General features: G+C 40.1%; 1 protein-coding gene across 1 annotated transcript in view; it reads right to left on the bottom strand.

Moving 5' to 3' along the window:
* The window catches only part of cadps2 (Ca++-dependent secretion activator 2), a 153,159-nt gene that overhangs the window by 30,099 nt on the left and 103,695 nt on the right, over positions 1 to 19,365 (bottom strand). The window contains 6 exon segments of the mRNA XM_026365114.1: positions 2,822 to 2,963; positions 7,196 to 7,352; positions 12,642 to 12,742; positions 13,250 to 13,373; positions 14,094 to 14,157; positions 18,006 to 18,107. Of these exon segments, the coding sequence (XP_026220899.1) occupies positions 2,822 to 2,963; positions 7,196 to 7,352; positions 12,642 to 12,742; positions 13,250 to 13,373; positions 14,094 to 14,157; positions 18,006 to 18,107 (690 nt within the window).

Raw genomic sequence — 19,365 nt, 5'->3', positions numbered from 1 at the left:
TTAACACTGATAAACTAACTCAAATCCTCTGGCGTCCAAAATGGAGGAAGCTGTCACGGTTTATTAGTGTGTAGCAGCATCCAGCTTTATTTAACATCGTCTGGCAGACGATCAACTGCTGCACAAGAGCTACGCTGTTGTACTGAATATCAGCTCAGCTGGCGAAGGTAAATTAGGAAATATACAGTATTGGTTATCAAGAAAAGATCATTCTCTAGTTTTACACACTTCCCAGTGTGAGGGTTTGGTGCTTACAATGTAGAGTTAAGCTACCTAGTTATTGACGGAGTAATTAGCGATAATTACAACACATATAAAGCGGAGGGATACGTACAGTTAAACATCTGGTGCTGTTCTTTATATCAACACTGATGAAATACTTCTTGTCCTAACTAACTGTTATATACAGACTTCTACAGCTACACAGACTATTACTTTATTCTTTTCAAAGCTGTATATCACATGATGTTATAAAGCCAATTCTCAAAACATGTCTTAGTTTGTCTCTTAGATTTTATGTTTTAATACCGTGAGACATTTTGGAGGTGAAGAGGGGTCAAACGTGATTGTATATATATATAAAAAAAGACCTCTTACATGTAGAGACACAGAGTATCTCCCAACTTACAAGATGTCAGGTAGATTTATTCCTTGCAGGCTGCAACAAAGAGTTGAGGTGTTATGTTATTATTACAATGACCTTCTTGACATGCACACTGCACAGCACAGCACAGCACAAGGATTTGTGACACAAGGTGCATCATAAAATCTCTGAGGAATGACTGCACGCAGGCAGAGCCCTGCTGACAAATAAGACAGTGTCACAGAAATAATTTGAAACCACAAACGAGCCTCTCACGCTGAGCCCGGCTCGATTACATTAGTAACAGATTTTGTGGATTTTAATCATTAATTTTTAGAAGAGAACGTTAAAACTGAAGCAGGGATACATGCAGGAGAATAAAAAAGCAAAAAGAATCAATGGAGTTCTGACTGGGGAGGTTTCCTGGTATGACAGTGCACAACTCACTGAGACGGACTTTGACAAACATGCAGTTAGTTGAAAAGAAACACAGCTACAACACGACATTCTGGGCTAGAGGTCTGCACCCATATAGGACACCCTGAAAACCAAAAGACTGAACTCTTCTTACTGATTTAGGACTGACTGCAGGTAACTTCACCTAGAAAATGATGACTGCAGTAAACAACATTTGAACAGATAATGTGCCAACTCTGAGAGATACACGTGTGTTAATTGATAAAATGAGCGTTCACTCTTTTCCTCTCAATTTTTAATTTACAGTTTTTAGTTTAGATGTTTGCACCTATTCATTGTTTGGACTTTCCATGTTACACTTTAATTCCATTTTGTTTATCTGCATGTATGTCACCTGTGTGAAAATGACAAAACACAGGAACCTGACTGAACCTGTTACTACTCAAAGCAGAGTAACATCTGAGTTGTTGTATTGTCAGGAGTCAGTTTCAGTGTGACACATTCTGAAGAGTTAATTCTTCCATCATATCTCTGTATGTTTAGTGGGTGTGTTCAGTAAAGACATCAAAGATCAGGACTGTTTGTGTTTTGTTGCTTAGAAACTGTTGATATTTGTGATTCTGGTAAAGATCAGAATTTCTGCAGATTGTATTTGTTCAGCTGGACTGTACTGAGATTAGCTACGATGCTAAAGTTCAAATCAACAGGAAGCAGAAAACATCAGAGTCCAGTTTTTATCAGTTCAAATCAAATCTACTTGTCTTTGGGTTCAGATCTGGGAATTTTTCTTACCAATCTCGGATTCAGTTTAGGTGGTTCTTGATTATAAAGTGTCTCACATGTAGTGAAGACCTGTAGTCCAGACCACGGTGAGACGTCCCATACATACGTGTTGTCACACAGGGGGCCCATCCAGGCGGGTGCCGAGAAACTTGGCATCTGCGGCAGCGCGAGGGGAAGGCTGGGCACTTTGGGAAGGGAAACGCTCGCTAGGTTGTTAGTTAGCGACCTGTTGGGTCAGCGTCGGTAGCGAGGTTGAAGAGGAACAGGAAAAAGATTAAAGAAGGAAGAAGAAACAGTGACAGCAACAGAAGAAGAGTAACATCCAGTGTCATAGCAGCCACTTGTTCGGCCTGCAGTGGTTCAGCAAACAGCAATGACAGGGAAAAGTCACTGCTCACTTCTATTTATTCTCTTAGTGCTGAGTTCAGGTGTTTTCTGTTAAAGCCGCTCTCACTACATTGTTCCTGACTGCAGTGTGTCCTTGCTGTGTGTGTTTTGTACATTCAGCTCTGCTGTCTTCAGTTTGTTCAGGTCCCTCTTTCATTATTTCTCTAACATTTGTGCAACTTCAACAAATCATGGCTGCTGATAATAAAGAGAAGGTAGAAGGTAGATTCAGGCTCAGCAGTATCCATGGTGGGTTGGTACAGGGTGCTGAGACTAAATACAACAAGAAAGTGTCTATGTTTAACCAAACAACGTTCATATTGTACAGACAGTATCTCGCTTACTTACCGTGTATATTCAAGTCCAAACGTTTTACTTTTTCTTTTTTAACTTTGTGTTCAATCTGAACACATCTTAAGTCACAACAACTAGAAAGATCAAATGCAAACTGGACAATTTAACTTTCAAATTTAAATGACCAAATCACTGCTGAAAGACTTTATGGACAGATGAGGAGAGACTGATATTTACTTTGGATTGGTGTCATCATCATTACTGTAGAGATGATGTGATGATTTGTCTCCAGCGGCAGAACGAGTGCAAAGGGTGTGTAAAGCTGAAACTGCAGGAGAGAAAAAGGTGAACTCTTACTTGACGGATTGCCAGGTCTCCTGCTCGAAGCCACGGTGGATGGACTGGGCGATGGATGACTCCATCAGGTCGATGTAGCGCACCACCAGGGGGACGAACAGGTCCTGCAGGTGTTTGTGGAATGTCCCATTACACAGGTGAGCTGTGAGGAGGAACATCTGTTTCATTACTATGAAATCTAAAATATTCTTACTGTAACGTTGCGTCTTCATTAACATTTAATTAAAACCACAATCTTTCCCTAATCTGAACCAACACAGACCTGTTAGCTTCATCGATAGTTTGTGGAATCAGTGGAATAGATCAGCATTTATTGATGATCAGACGTCGTTTGGACAGAAGAATGTCTGGATACTATGATGTCATTTTGATCTATTATGTTCAATAAAAAAACTAAACTGTATGATTTTTCATTTTTAAAAGCTAAGCTAAGCTAAGCTAAGCTAAGCTAAGCTAAGCAGCTGCTGTGCAGTAGCTTCATATTTACAGTCCAGACATAAGAGAGGTGTCGAACTGAATACGGCACATGATATTGTAGGCCGTAGTGTTGTTGTCCAACATGAGAACACTCTCACTCACAGAGGTCCATAAACAAAGGTGGGATGTCCACAGAACCTGAACTTAACCTGGGGCACTGAAGAAGCTCAAATTTAGTTTCAAGTGCTTCTTCTGATAAGAGAATGAAATCTGAAACACAGTCTCCACTAAAACTGAACAATGCAAACGTAGAACGTGTGCTGAAGAAGGGCGGTTCTTCCAGGATCTAATGTGAGTGAACAGGTGTTGGTGTGATACTGTATACACCCTCCTGATGCCCCTAAACACAACCCCGTCCTTGTAGGTTTCAGAAAGGCTGTGAAACAAACAGATGAATCCTCGCAGACGGAGAGACAAAGACACCGAGTGCTGAGTGTGAAGCGAGCAGGCTGGTCTCTCAGGACTTCATTAGTTTTAATTCCTCTCGCTCTGCTCCACCATGATTAACACTAGCCTTTTTGCCCTCGAGAGAGTAAAAACCGCCTCATTCGCAACCGCTCGCCTGCACACGCTGACAATCAAGTGAGCATTTAAATAATCTACAGAACAACTGAGAGATAATACACTTGTTGAAGACAATCCTCAAAGAGTCTGTGAAATATAGCCTCATCGAGATCAGCCGATTGGCCACCACGGCAGAGGTTATGTTGATTTTTCTAAATGTCTACAAAATGTTGTGAGCAGAGACTAAAGTCAGGGATTGTTCACATCTTTTCACTGTGAGGCTTCAAGACGGCATCGTGAAAATCAACTTCATTATCTGCCAAACATGTTTTGAGTATCTGATTGGATTTAAATCTCTTTCCTCTCACTTTGGATGTAATTATCAAAGAGGGAAGACCTCATTTGTGCAAAGAGTCAAATCTAGGATTTTACTCGTCCTGCGTTTCGGCTCTGTCTATTGCCTCATTACACTCCAATTCAAGTCAGCTAATGTTGTGACACTTGGAATAATTCTGACATTAGGATGGTAATTAGAAAAAATATAAAAGATATGAGCCACAAAAAAGAGATTTGTGAGTTCTTCACAAAAAGAAATGCTGAGTTTTTTTTGTTCCCAACAGTGCCCTTGGGCTGTCTGTCTATCTGCCTGCCTGTCTGTTACTGTATTTGAGGTACTTTGGCATCAGTCATGTTAAATAACGCCTCGCATCTCGCCAAATCTCTGCTGGCTCTGAGACAAAGCCTCATAGCCGACAGAGTGGTTGGAGAGAGGAAACAATGAGGCGAGATTTTTCTCCAGCAGTCGAGTGAAGACTTAACAATGAGATGTAGTGAATAAGGGAAGAAAATGCTACAACAATCTCAGATACGACAATGTTGATATTTGTAATACTTTAAAGTTTCCACTCTCATTTTTGAGACACTGTTGAGACCTTGAGTAATAGAAAAGCACATTACAAAAATAAGTTGGTGTCCAAAAAATGTTTCTTTATTACTGAAATCACGTTGTTTGTAGTTTTATTGACGCCTTGAAGTTCCAGAAAATGGTTTTCTAGTCAAAAATGGACAAAATAGATGCAAAGTCTTGCTTCAGGTCATTGTTGTGCTGAAAGTTCAACTGAGGACTCGTCTGTTTTTGGCAACATTCGTCCCTCGTGCAGTTCTGACCTGCTTTCCTGTCCCTGCCCTGATGCCGATCCTACACCAGAAGCGTAAGCAGCACATGCAAAGTTCATGTCTATATGTTGCACATGTTAATGGTAAACGTTCACCCGAGCATTAGAAGTGTTTTGTTTCCAAGACTGACAGAGAGAAAGAAACATCAGGGGAAACACTAACACCATGGTGCCGTTTAAACAGCACGTGACTCATCAGCATTATTTTTCTGTGATGAATTAATTGAAATGAACACAGTTTTTCCACTAATTAAAATACTTTGGTTTGGAGCATGAAACTATGCTTGAGGTTGATTGTGTAACGTGCCTAAAAAACAGCTGAGCTGCTTTTGGTGTACATGCAGCGTGAGACGTGCCACTTTATCATAAAGGTCCAAGTATTGGTGCACCGAGATAAAACTCAAAATCAAAGATAAAACAGCAACAAGCACAAGTAGTTTAGTATTTCATTCATTTACATTCTGAATAATCTGCATCAGTCCTTTAGCGTAGTGGTGTATTAATGGAAAACTTCAAGCAGCATTTCACCTGGAAAAGAGTAGGTTATTTAAAGGGAATAATGTTTACTCAGAACCAGGAATCATACGTGACATTGTGATCAGTGTTTTAAGTTTTAACTATTTTAATTCTCAACAAATTCAATTTTTAATTTCAATTATTACACAAGGAAAGGAACAAAAACACTGTCTGTCCACTAACTAAACACATAAGAGTCAAATGAAGGGAGTGAGAAAAGGAGCCTGACACTGTGTTAACATACTTTGCAGCTACCTGCTCACAGGTAGACAGGTCACCTGACACTGAGCTGAAATTCAACTGCTAGCAGCTGATTGTGTCTTTTATCCGACCTCGACACCTTTTCTCTGCGCTTGTGTTAATTACTTCTCTGATAGAGCATGCAAGGTGCCATTAACCTCCTGTCTTAACGAGCCCCGTTTTCTCTGACGTCACCGGTGTTAATTAGCGCTCTTAGCAGCGAGACCATGTGCCGTGCCGTATGGACCATTTCCTCTCAAAAAAAAAAAAAAAAATAGTCTTGAAGGAATGAAAAGAAATTAAAGGCGTCAGTGGAGAGTTTGGCTGAACGTTGGCAGCAAGGTGACCGACAGTTCACACAAGTTGTTCTTACTTTAAGTGCATTTAATTTGATTCTTGTGAATCTTATAGCTGATTAGTTTTTGCAACAATCCAATTTCTCCATGTGAATCATCATATGTCTCATTTTAAAGCTTCTGTTTCAACATGTTTTTCTGTTTAAAGTGTGAATTTTAAATATTTCAACACCTCAAAAACAGGTTAAATAAACTAAACCTCATTTTTATTTGGTCAGAATCGAGTGTTGCTCCAAAACCTGGTTCCTGGATTTTAGTTTGAATCTTTCACTTCCTGTGTTTAGCAGATTTCCCTCCAAAGAGAATAATGACAATTTAATTTGGAGAAAATCTGAAGGCGCTCTGTGTGTGTGTGTGTGTGTGTGTGTGTGTGTGTGTGTGGAGGATGAGCTGCACAAAACTCGTTGGTTCAGAGCCCACAGAAACTGGCAGAGTAAAGCTGTGATTACAGGCAGCAGGAAATTACACAGTGAACTGTGTTTAATACTGATCGATGACTCAAATCACGTTAATCCTTCTGAAGTTGTTGCCACGTTGAAGAATGACTCCTCCAACATATCAACAGGGAAAAAAGGGCAACACGACTTCACAAAGGCATGATCAGTGATTTTTAAGATCAAGATCTGATCACATATTAATCAGAAGTCTCAGATGATTTGCTGGAATCACACTAAAAGGTAACTTAGGGCTAAAATACTCCTACTGTTCCACAGTGAGGAGTAGTAGTACTCACGCTGTGGAAAGTGTGTCCTGTCATTGTTTTACGACACTGTGTGACATTATCCTCATTATCACAGCGACTCTAAGAAGAAATGGATCCGTTCTCAACAGTGTGCATTTTAATAGCACTTGAAGAGAGCAGTGAGTCCAGTAGTAGTACAGGATCACTTTTTAATTTTGAACAGTTCAATAAAAAAATCTAAGTAGATTTTTATTCTATTTGTGAGTTTAGAAAAAATAAATAATAGTGTGAATAAGACCCACAATATATCAATCAGATCATTCACAGGCACCAGAATCCAATCAGAACTGAACTGTAGTAAACACTGAGTTCGAGCTCAGGTGAGTTGTCTAACAAAACCATTTAGAGGAAGGTTCAGACTCACGGTCAGTTTGCAGGAAGTTGTTAAGCAGCTGGAATAAGGGGAAGCTGTCCCAGGAGTCGACAGGCTGGACCTGCAGGGCGCCGTCCATGTGGGCTTTGTACAGAGACAGAAATGTCTCTGCGTGTTCAGCCATCACATCTGGCCACCACGAGAAAGCCTGAGAGAGTCGAAATTCACAGAAGAAATAACAGGAAGTCTTAGTTTTGGTTCTCGAACGTTGTTCTGCTGTTGAACTTCATTCACAGAACACGTTTGTCCAAGCAAACACAAGAACGTTCCCTACAGAAACAAACACATATATATAACCTATTTATAGAGTAAAGTCATGTTCAGGTTGTGTTGTTAGGGTGACGAGGTCAGAATAGGAAGGAGCTTTGGGTGGATGGAGTTTCTCTATGTCGAGCGTCTCCTAGTCTTAACCTGACTGTACCCGTGTTTATATCAAACCTTAACCAGTGCTGTCAGACTATCACGCTAACAGTGAAGTGCAACAGGCCTAGGAGGCACAGACAGTCCGGTCCAGTCCAGTCCAGTCCAGCCCAGTCCAGACCGGTCCGGTCCAGTCCAGTCCAGTCCAGTCTCCTTCTCATTAATGTGACATCTGAACACTTCAGCTTCATGTCTAAATGAGCACCTTGGTCATAAAAAGCTGATCTGATCATGTCACCTTCAACACAGAACAAGTCACATTAACAGGTTTGTATCAGATATCACAATAAAAACACAAAAACTACAGGTTGATAACTATGTTTGTAAAGTGATATAAAATTTTTTTAACTAAAATGAAACACAGCTCGGACCACGTGTCGGTGGCTTTAGACAATTTGACGTCAGGTAAAACAAATTCACAGAGAAAACCCCAACAGATCTTAAAACTAATGTTCACATCAAAGTTTCCTTCAGTTCTCAAAGCAAACTATTCTTACACCAGAACAAACTGAACTCACTTTGCAGCTGTGCCACAGTTTGTTTGATAGTCATCCATTTAACCCGAGACTCCAGAGACGCTCAGTGAATCGAGAATGTTCTTAGATTCATCTTGTGTCTTTCAATTAGCTTTTCCTAGTGTTGGATGGAGTGCTCCTCTGAACACCGACTCAGCACCTTTCAGATGCAGGTGTATTCATACTAGAGTCAATTAAAACCCTCTGACTACACACAAGAGATTTAAATTCATAACCCTAAAATCAACATTTCTGTAAATGTGCTAGGATTAGGCAGCTGGCTAATTTTCCACTGTAGTCCTTTGGCAAGATGTTCTGAAACAAGTTTAGTTAATGATGCAACTTTGAAAACTAGTTCGATTTAACAGTAATGACTGTGGTGCTGTGTTACTCACGTGTATTTTGTATTTGAATACATCAGATTCTTTAACTACATTAAATCTACTGTGATTCGAGGCTGTAAAACATGAAAACTTTTTGGATAGTTGTGCGTCTTCTGTCTTGTGGACCACAACATCCTGATCTGAATAAGAACGATGACCCGTTAAAAGCTGCAGAAATCGAAATAAAAATGATGCAGATGCTGTGTTAAAATGAAAAGAAGGGAGAAACCCAGAGACGCTGCTGTGAAAGCAGTGCACATATCTCGAGTCTAAAGAGCATCCAGCCTGTGCAGCTCTCCAGTGGACAGAGGTCGGCCTGCTTAGGTCACTGCTGCTATTGATGGCTAAAGGACCTCTGAGAGAAAAGTGCAACCAGCCTTGAATCACACACTGATGCACTGAGGTCGGCATTCGTGTGAGATGGTGGAAGAAAAGGCAGAGATATGAGACGGAGAAAGGAGAATTGACACCGAAACACCTCGCACTTGTGGCCTTGCAGGACGACTCGTCGGGCCTTTTCAAATTTGCCTTTTCAGTTTCCTGTTACTGACGACAAACGGCATTAAACCAGACGATTCATCAACATTCACAACTGTTTCTTCTCAAGACACTGATTTCAATAGCAGCTGCTCACAAAGAAATGCTGCTATCAAACCATCAAGGAAGACAAAAGAGAGAAACTGCAGAAGAGGATTCAGGGAAAAGAACAGACCGATGAGGAGAAACAGCAGATGCAAAGACAATAAGAGAGTTAACTGGATGAACAGACTTTAGTCAGAAAGGTGAAAAACAATAATGGATGAATGAAGGAACAATGAAGAGAGGTGAGGACAGAAAGGAAAGGATTAAAAAGTAAAGGAGCTGTAACAAAAACAGCAATAAGAGATAAAAAGGAAAATAAATGACGGAAGAAATATTAGATAAACGAAGACCTGAAAAGGAGAAGAAAGGGAGACAGGTAGGAAGAAAAGACTGATGATAAAGAAAAAGAAACAACAGAGGAATGTATGATAAAACATAGCAAGACAGAGTGAATGGAAAAAAGACACAAACCGGAGGAAAAGGTGGAAGATTAAGGATGAACGACTGGAAAGGTTAGGAAAGAGGACAGGAATGACTAATGGTACAGAAATAGATAGAACAGAAAGAAAGTGAGGAAAACATAAGTAGAAAAGAAAACGGAAATAAATAAATGATGAGGGACTGGATGAAAGAACAGAGGCAGCAAAATGACATGAAATGAAAGAATGGAAAGAAAAAAGAGAGAAAGTTTGATGAAAATATGAAGTCAAAAATACAAAACAGTCGAAAAACGGTAGAAAAAAAAGAAACACGAACAAGGAAAATGTGGAAAAATGACTCGTGAGGCATAAAAACATGGCTGAAAGACAGAAAAGAAGAAGCGATGAAGGAAAGACTCAGCTGTACTTTGTCTTCAGCCGTTGCATTAAGTTTTGCTGGAACTCGTGAATTTAAATCACATTTTTTCTTCTAGACATAAATTTCAGATCCTCAAATGATGAACAGTCTTGTTAGAGGCAGGTATTTATTTCAGGTTATTAAGTGTAAACATCTTTTAAATTTTAAGCTTCATGTCAAAAAGTCACATTCTCATTAGTCGGATTTACACAGAAAGGAGCACAACACCTATTTTTACAGCCTCTCTCTTTCATGTTTAGCTTATTAATCCTATCTGACCTTTATATCCTGTTTCTTTTCTTTGTTGTTTACAGCTGCAGTGACCTTCAGCTCCCACCGCAAGCAAAACAGGAAAATAATGATATATTATACAGCAGTTAATCAGAGCACGAGGGTCATTAACAGTCTTACATATACTGTGTGTAAATATGCTCTCAGTGTTTTCATGATGGATGAACACGAACAGGCCGCTGAACTCCTCCTTTATCTCTAATTATTTTCTTCTATACATGTGTTTAAACATCCTCAGTTCAATACAGACACCGTCTCTATGCTACTTCACACCTTTCTCTGAAGGTTTAAGAGAACCTTGAGTTAACATCATTTTGTCAAACTAGTTTTTTCTTTATGAAGAATATGAGCGTTCTGGTTTAGATTCGCTTATGAAACCTCACTTGTGGTTTAAATTCACATTTAATTTATTCTACATGTTTCAACTTTAGATTTTTAGATACTCCCACAAACACCTGCAGGAACTGTACCATCATGTGCACTCAAAGACTTTTCCTAACCTCATTTCATTTGTAAGTTTGAAGTCCTGCAGGTTTCTTGCACACGTTTTTCATGCTATAATGTCAAATCCGAGTGCAGTGGTCCAACACACTGAAAATGTGTAAACACTGATCCAAATCACCAAAGAAGACTCTGAAATTACAGCATCAATAAACACAGAAGTGTAAAAAACGAGAGATAAAATCAAAAAGTGTGATTTGAACAGGAGAAGTTGTTAATATATTGATACTCGAATATAGAGAAATTAACAAGCTCGTGTTTTGAGGTTTCTTTGTTTCTGTGACACTGATTAAATCAAACACACAGCAAACGTCAGAGAACAGAAACGTGAGCAGAGGATTGAACTCACCTCTCTTCCCTTCCCGTGGTGGGATAAAGAAAAAAGAGAAACAGGAAGGAAAAACAGTCAGATACAGAATAAAACGCTCTTGATGTGAACTAACGCGCTTCAGTACATTTCACTGCCACTGACAGTGAATCATGACATTGATTTTGTTTTATGACATCATTTCCTCTTGACCTTTTGATCACTGGATTTTACATGATGTGTGTTTAAAGAGTTGTTCTTCTCTTTTCCATTCGACTCCCTCCTCCTCTTCTTCACTTGGGTGTTTTACCTTCACTGTGACATTAGAAGGTTGTTTTCACATTCATCTGCTGCAGGTTAATATTTGCTGCCAAGAATGATCCAATGTGCAGCATGCAGAAGCCTCATGTGCCCACAGTCCTGACTGCTGACCGGTCGAGGCAGATGGCCGCCCACCCTGAGTCTGGTTCTGCTGGAGGTTTCTTCGTTTAAAGGAAGTTTTTCTTCTTCTGTCTCCTACAGCTGCTCAAAGGGGATTTGTTGGGTTTTCTATATCTTTCTGTGAGGTCTCAATCTGACTATGTAAAGTGCAGTTTATTAGTAAATCTGAACTCAAATGAATACACAATCAACTCAATGAAATACATTTGTATATTTATCTTCCAGTGAGGGAGAAAGAGGACACTAATTAATCAAACTGTATCAGACACATGTAGAGTCTTACTTTAAATAAAAACACTGCAGAGAGGAGACAGCAGCGTCCATGTGGACAGACTGACACAGCAGCTCATCACTTTGACATCTCCGTAATGAAACACTGACAAACTGTAAACAACAACAAAAAGCAGCGAGCACGTTGTTGACGCCGTCAGGAACCGAGTAAACAATTATGATTAATCTCTAAATTTAAGCTGTGACAGCTTGTGACGGTGCTCTGACAAAAAGCCTCTAATTTGTAGTTAACATCACATCTGAAGCTCGGGGCAAAGATCCACCGGTCGCCATGGCAGCGGCAGCGTGCGGCCTGTTATTAATAGCTCAGAAACAGATGCCTGAGCGCCATGCTGCCACTTAAGGACGATCAAACCGCCGCGTTTCAACACCTATGATTGATCAGTTTTGCACCGTGGCATGCATATGGGCCGTAGGCGTTGTTTTGATCGTGCTGCCGCCGACGTTAATGCAGCACCATCACTTGCCGTGTCATCTGCCACTTCAGCATGAGCGCTGCCAAACGAGGCAAAGGAAGAAAATGGGCAGTGCTGAGAAAAGTGATCAAAGAATATTAATGAAATGATCAAGTGACTCGTGGTGTCACCGAGAGGAAAAAAAGACAACTGATTTTCTGAAAAAGATTCAAAGACAGAGTTTCATGCACAGATAAGATGTGTGTGTTGTTAGTTATTCTAAACCAGACGGTTTGATTAATAGTTCACGCCTCAACACAGGTTTTTCCCTTTTGTTATGTTACTAACTCACAATATAAATCTCTTCATATAGACAGTTACGATGTGAAATATGTCCACATAAGTCCACTCTGTGATTTATCTAGTGAAGAAAGAACAACAAAAAAAAAAGTAGATTAAAAGGAAACAAAATACCTCCGAGTGGTGTTCGTCGTTCTGCTGCAGGACTTCGATGCACAGCTCTCCCAGTCGCATCATGTCCTCCAGTCTTTTCTCTGGAGCTGCCTGGGCGTCCACTGCAGATTCAAACACATGCAGCAGAGAAATAAAAACACAGCTGGTTAACTTTCCATGCAGACAATCACACATACATACATCATAAATTACCCATAAACCTTACATTACCCAAGAATCTTGGACCCTGAGGCTAAGTTCATATGATTTGCTAAAGTTTTAAATTTCTGTTAAATTTCACGTGTGATATATTTAGGAGCAGTTTTCACGCTGGAGCTGGATACATGTCACCAACAAACAGACAAACTAAACATCTGATCAGACTAAACATCTGGAATTGAGCATTAAAACCTTTAAAAGCAGAGATTCTAAGACCTGAAATGGTTTTATGCTTACGATTAATATATAGTTAATTCAGTTAATCAAACAGACCCATTAAATGTGTTTTGTAAAGTGGATCTTTACAGTAGATCTCAGTGCAGGTCTGAAATAAAACTACAACATGAAGCTATGATGGCATCTTTGAATGTGAAAACAAACGAGGAGGACTGGACTCACTCAAAACTCACCCTTGATCTGAGCGTATTCGATCAGCTGACTGTAGTTGATTCGAGCTGCTTTTTCCAAACACCTCTGCACCAGTTTCTTCATTTCCTCTGGGGGGACGGGTGTGGTGATGTCCTTCATCAAGACCTGAAACAACACCAGCGACTTCAGCAGGTGAGAACATGGAACAGACCGGCTTTCAGAGCAGGAAATCACTCATAGCTTCATAAAACCCTCCGTGTGACACGTCTGCTGCTTTGCCTAAACTTCCAGGAGCTGTTCATGCAGAGACATCTGTGTTCTCTGATCACTAATGACAATTAACTCAGTACAACATACTCTCTGCAAAACCTAGATAATATTTAAAGGTGCAAATTCAAAAGGGACAATGCTCTGTCCATATAAAGCAAGGTCCTCACGACCTCACAGCAACTGGGAAATGTCACAACTGTAGCTGTAAATTAAGGTTTGATTTTTGCTGCAGATCCTTAATGTGTTGACTCATTCATTTCCACTCCTCCCTAATCCTACTCTGAAGTTTGAGTCCTGTTTTTTTGACCTTGGTCAACTCAATTGCAATTGATTTAAAAATTCGAATTTAAGACTTTTTTCAAGTGAAAACTCTGAATCTAATTTCACACCTATTTAACTTTCACACAAGATGCTGCAGATGCTCAGCATAAACTGTAAAAATAATCATACTGTACATAGTATGTTGTGTACAGTCTGTTCATACTGTACAAAATTCATATTTAAGTTCTTTTAAGCACCCTGCTGTGAAACGATTGAAAACTATGAATCCAGCTTGAGTAAGTCTCAGAAAACAAATATTAGTTTAATTTAAAAGTTTTTCACAAGTTTTTGTACCCGTTCCTGCAGGGAGAGCGTTGCCTTCAGGGCACCATCTGGTCGTCCAAAGGGAAAGCAGTACCTGCAGATGCAAAAACGTGGGCGGGCGTCACATTTAGAAACAATCTCAAAGACAACTGTGCAGAAAAAGATAAAGAAGAACAACAAGAACAGGAAGATGGAAGCAGCAGCAGAAAGACAGCGGTCACCGTCAACAGATGGCTGCCTCCTTTCATCTAATTACACTGATGAAGGAAGCTTTTCTCACCTCCAGCTCCATCTGAGCGCAGACGAGGCAGTTCACGGAGGTTTCACGTTGCTAATTGACAAGTGAACAGTACTTAATAAACAAAAGGCATGCGGTCACACGGGTCACCCATTATATTTTTTGACAAAATCTCACAGGCAGATGTTCTGTTGCTTCACTTTTTTACGACTGAAACAGGCATAAAACAAAGTGGATTTTTTTAAAAAATGATCACACACGACTTTGTTTGAAGGTTTTTCTTCATGTTTGAAGTGAAGTCAAAAGTTCATGATGTTTACTTCGATGAAATCCATTAAAGAGCAGAATATATTGAAAAGGGCTGACTTGTCTTTGATTAATGTAATGCATTTAATTTGAGAGTTTCAAAGGAGCCCTGGCATCTTACAAAAAGCAGAACATGTGATAAATGAACATTTAAGTTACACGGATTCATGAAAACATCTCAGCAGAAAAGAAAACGTAAACAGAAAGAGTTTACGGATTCTATTTTGATCATGATTCAAATCATTTGACTCTGTTGGAAACTAAGAATGCTTCACATATTTGAGTTACGGCTTCATAAACGGTTCTAACACTTGTTTGTTGCACATTGTGTAAGAGACTGGGATGTTTGAGCATCTTACTGATCTCCTGTAGATCGGAGGTCTGTCTGAATTAGTTTAATGCTCTGATAAACTGTATTAAATATTCTATAATTTTTAAAATCTAAAAGGCACTGTTATACCTCAGGTAAGAACCAGAGTCCTGCGTGGTTAGGTTTATGTTATAAAAGCACTTTAGGTTAGAAAAGATTGTGGATAAAAATGAGTCAACATGTGCTTCCTGATGCTTCAAGTCACTGATTTACTTACGTTCATGATCTTTCCTGAGGTGCTGAGTGTCAAAACATAACTACGAAAATATTAAAAAGACTTGGGTATAATGTAGAAATATTAAAGCTTGGACGTGTTCATTGAAAACTTTTGTAATCCAGATGGAAGTGCATTTATCTTAAATGTATTCACTGTTAGAAGTTTGGGCTAATAAACATGAGAGTTGTAAAGTCGGTACTGAAGAGTGGCTGGACTGACCGGCTCCAGGTCTGAAGCTTTGGGGGATTGTTCCATCCAGGGTGGGACTGTGTGGCTGAACCATGTGAGAGAATTTAGTGCATCTCTGTGTCTTATCCAATTTTGTGTGAAAGACCTTGGCTGTCCTACATAGACACCTGATGTCTCCCCCATCCAACAGTGCTGACTTTGAGCTAGACCTTCTCACCCAACACCAGTCACACCTCACAGCATTTTTCCACCGCGTGGTCCCAGCTCAAATTGACTCTTCTGGCCTTCGTTAGTTTTCCCTGAGCTAAAGTTGTGGATAGTACCCGGTACTTTCTATGCAACGTGGTGAGGTAGATACAAAGAGGAAATCTCATCATTTGTTTCACTGTCTTCAGTCTCCTGAAACAAATTCTGTCCCCTTGTTGTGAAAGTGACATGCTGAGAACCAAGAACAGCAGAACCAAGAACCCTCGTTATCCCCCATTGTCAGTGTTGAGTAGAAGAAGGAGGCTTCCTGGTAACAAAAGTGAGCAGAGTTGAGTGAGAGTCGACTGAGCTGGTACCATGTAGTAGGACAACACTAATACTCTCTCTTGTAAACCTGAAACCAGCAGAGTGAAGACCGTTAAAGCTGCAGAGTTATGCTGCTTCAGTTCAGCTGGTCACATAGTTTAGTCTTGGCCTTGTGGTAGAGAAGTGACTCCGACGGCTCACAAGAGAAGTAAATACCATGTAGAACATCCCCATCCCAGGTGAGGAGGAATAAACCCAGCTATATTTGAATTTATCACACTGGATTCGTTAGTAGCTCAGTTCTGTTTCAATCTGAACCGAACTCTGGAAATCCAGCTCTTGTCTTAAGGGACATTAGCATAATCCCAGCATTGTCGTGGCCTTTGTTTACCAGCATTAGCGTCTTGTTGAGGTGAGTTAGTAATGACTCCTCCTGATCAACCCCCACACGCCCCTTCTCTTCTTCCCTCTCTGGGGCCAGATGGAGGGCCCCGGGCCAGGCTTGAGGACAGTTAATGGCACAGGTCCATTCAGACAAGTGTTGCTCAAGGTCTCGGAGCTGTCGCTTTCACACCAACGTTGAATAGCAGCACGCAGATGCAGAGAGGTCTCATCAGCCGCCGTCAACGCATGTCCTGCACCTGTTGTGTTTCACTGATGGGGCCAAAAAAAAAAACAAAAACAGACTGCCTCGGTTCATTATGATGGAGTTAAAGGGCCACACCGGTGATTTGAGGTGTGTTTTGCTTTTGCTTTTTTAGGCATTCAGCAAAACACACTGCGCTGTATGTTGTAGAGGTAACATGTACAGCAAGTTTCCTAAATTGCCACGTAGCCATAGTCTCCCACTCATTTCTGTATTGAAAATAAAAGCTGTAATGCCTTCTTCAATAGCTGTGTGGTACATTAACATACATAAGATTCATGAATTACGCAGCTCAAACTACCCTGTACTTTACAATCAGTTGATTCAGGGGTAATTTGTCTTTCTTTTGTTTTATTAAAATAATAGCTCTCTTATGAAATAAACCATGATCACATCTGGTGCATGTTAATGGTTTAATTTGGAGCATTTTATATAAAACTGCACTCATATTACACTAATATTTAATTGGACCAGCTTTAGCTTTGATTAAAGCACAAATTCACCGTGGCATCGTTTCAATCAGCTTCTGCAATGTCTCAACATTTGTTCTCGTCCAGAGTTGCATTTCTTTTTCACTAAGATCTTGTGTTGATGATGGAGAGTCGGACGCTGCACAAAGTCTTCTCCAGCAGAGTCATGCTCCCTGAACCACTCTTTCACAATTTCACAAATCCACTGATGGAATATCTAAATTACAAAAATAACTTGTTGCCGGCTGAAACATTTTTATTTGCTTCTTGTTGTTGTTTTTTGTGGCCTGCTGTTCTTGTCTCTCTCCTCTGTCCACTCTCCTCAACCGGTAGAGGCAGATGGCCGCCCACCCCGAGCCTGGTTCTGCTGGAGGTTGTTCTATTAAAGGGAGTTTTTCCAGTGTCTCCTAGAGATGCTGAAGTGTTTTCTGTATAAGTTATAAGTTCTTAAACCATATATTGTTAAGTGCCTTGAGATGACGTTCGTTGTAATATAAATGAATCAAAGTGTTCCAGGTGCATCTTTGACTCCGTGTCCAGAAAAACCGATGTTTCTGTATCAGCGTACAGTTTAGTTGCTTTTTTTACACTGATCAACTTGAAGGGTGACAAAAAGGATCGGTTTACATTACCAAAGTCAGACTTAAATTTAGTTCTCTTCTTTATTATATTATAATTTTATTGATTAACTACTATACAACACATGGGTAAGGTGTTTAAATACCACGGTATACCTTCAGTAAATAATCCAAAACCTAATTGTGTGTTTACAAGAGGAGTTGGACAACTTCTGGTTTATGTTATAAAATTGTAATTTTCAGTGTTTGCGTGCAGATGGAAGCAGATCTGTCAAATTAAACCCAAACTATCTGTAGGGCTGGTTAAAGCTCCAGTAACATGAGATCACATGGTTTAAGTAGTATTAGTGAACTTTGAGAAGTCTTTGTAATTTTCCAACACTTCGTAAACGACTTGTGAAAAACGTGTTCATACCTGAAATGTGTGATCTGATGTTCCAGCAGAGACATGAGCCGAGCTCTGATGGCCTCAAACTGCTCCTTCTCCTCCACGGTCACAGTCCCCATCCCATCAGGCCTGACGAGAAAAATACGAAACAGGGCAGAAGTCAGCTGACTTTTATATCTGAAGAAACGTCACAGTTAGGTTGAGTTTAGGCACTCGGTTAAGAGAAGGTACAAAACACTCAGGGTTCAGTTCTGTGAAAAGATAAAATATAAAAACTACTTTGACGTCTGACGCCGGACTCGAGCTGACACCTTTAGTGTCGTTGTGAGATTCCAAAGAACTTGACAAAGGGTCCTTATATTATATTTTGGGAATGTCTGGAAAAACATATAAAAGACTGGGCACTAATAAAGGTTAATGGTGGAGTATTATGAACAATAATGGTTCAACATTATAGTTGGATCATTACCGTACAGTTGTACATTTCTACAGCACATCAGTCAGATCACTCCTATCTTTATGCACTACGTCTACGTTTGCCGCTCACATCTCTAAATTACAACTGCCTAAATTTATTAGATAAGTATTGTATTGACGCAGTCGATTTGTTATTAATTTTTCCTTCAGTTTCTTGATTTTTCAAAATAAGAAGCTGTTTCTATAAAACTCCTGCCTCCGTCTGTGGTCTTTCCACCACTGGAGAATCTGAGCATCAGACATGAACGCTGGAGACGGTGTCTTTGAGTTGCTGTTGGCATTTCAGCACAAGGATCCTCTTTAATTAGAACTTTATGTGTTATCAGGATTCCTTTAAGTAAGCATATTGTGACAGCTAAAGGTCTAAAACATCAAGAACTCAATTGCACGCCGAGGTAATGTCAGTACAGGAATCTTCTTCTTTGTTTTCCCATTTGAAAGGAGAAAAACAGAAATAAAATGTAAAGCTTACAAAACAGCTTGGGTGGCTTTTAAGTCATTGGTTTCTTTCTTGCTTTGGCACGTCTGACTGGCTTGTTTTCACCAAACTAACTGATCAAGCAGCCAAATTCTCCACGTTGACCTCAAAGTCAACCAATCAAACAGAGAGCTGCTCAGGCTCCTCTTCCTCCTCCACAACTCAGCAGCCGGCAGGAGCAGAGTCGACAAAGAAAAAACTGTTAGTTGAGCGCTTCATTAATGTTTATAAAGCTTTCATTCCCTTCTTGCCTTCGTCTGAATAGGCACTCTGGCAAAAAAGGGGAAAAAAATGCAATCAGTACCCAGAGCGACCAGCCTTGACTTTCTGGGCTTTCTCTGAGCCGCTGAAAGAGAAAAGCACCCTCTCAAAACAGCACTTGCGGTCGCCGGAGGGAAGAAGCGAGGAGGTTGCCTGTTAATGAGTTGTTCT

The sequence above is a fragment of the Anabas testudineus genome, chromosome 6 (assembly GCF_900324465.2).
Source record: "Anabas testudineus chromosome 6, fAnaTes1.2, whole genome shotgun sequence".
NCBI lineage: Eukaryota > Metazoa > Chordata > Actinopteri > Anabantiformes > Anabantidae > Anabas > Anabas testudineus.
The sequence above is the reverse complement of the archived record's forward strand: the minus strand, read 5'-3'. Positions and strand labels throughout refer to the sequence as shown.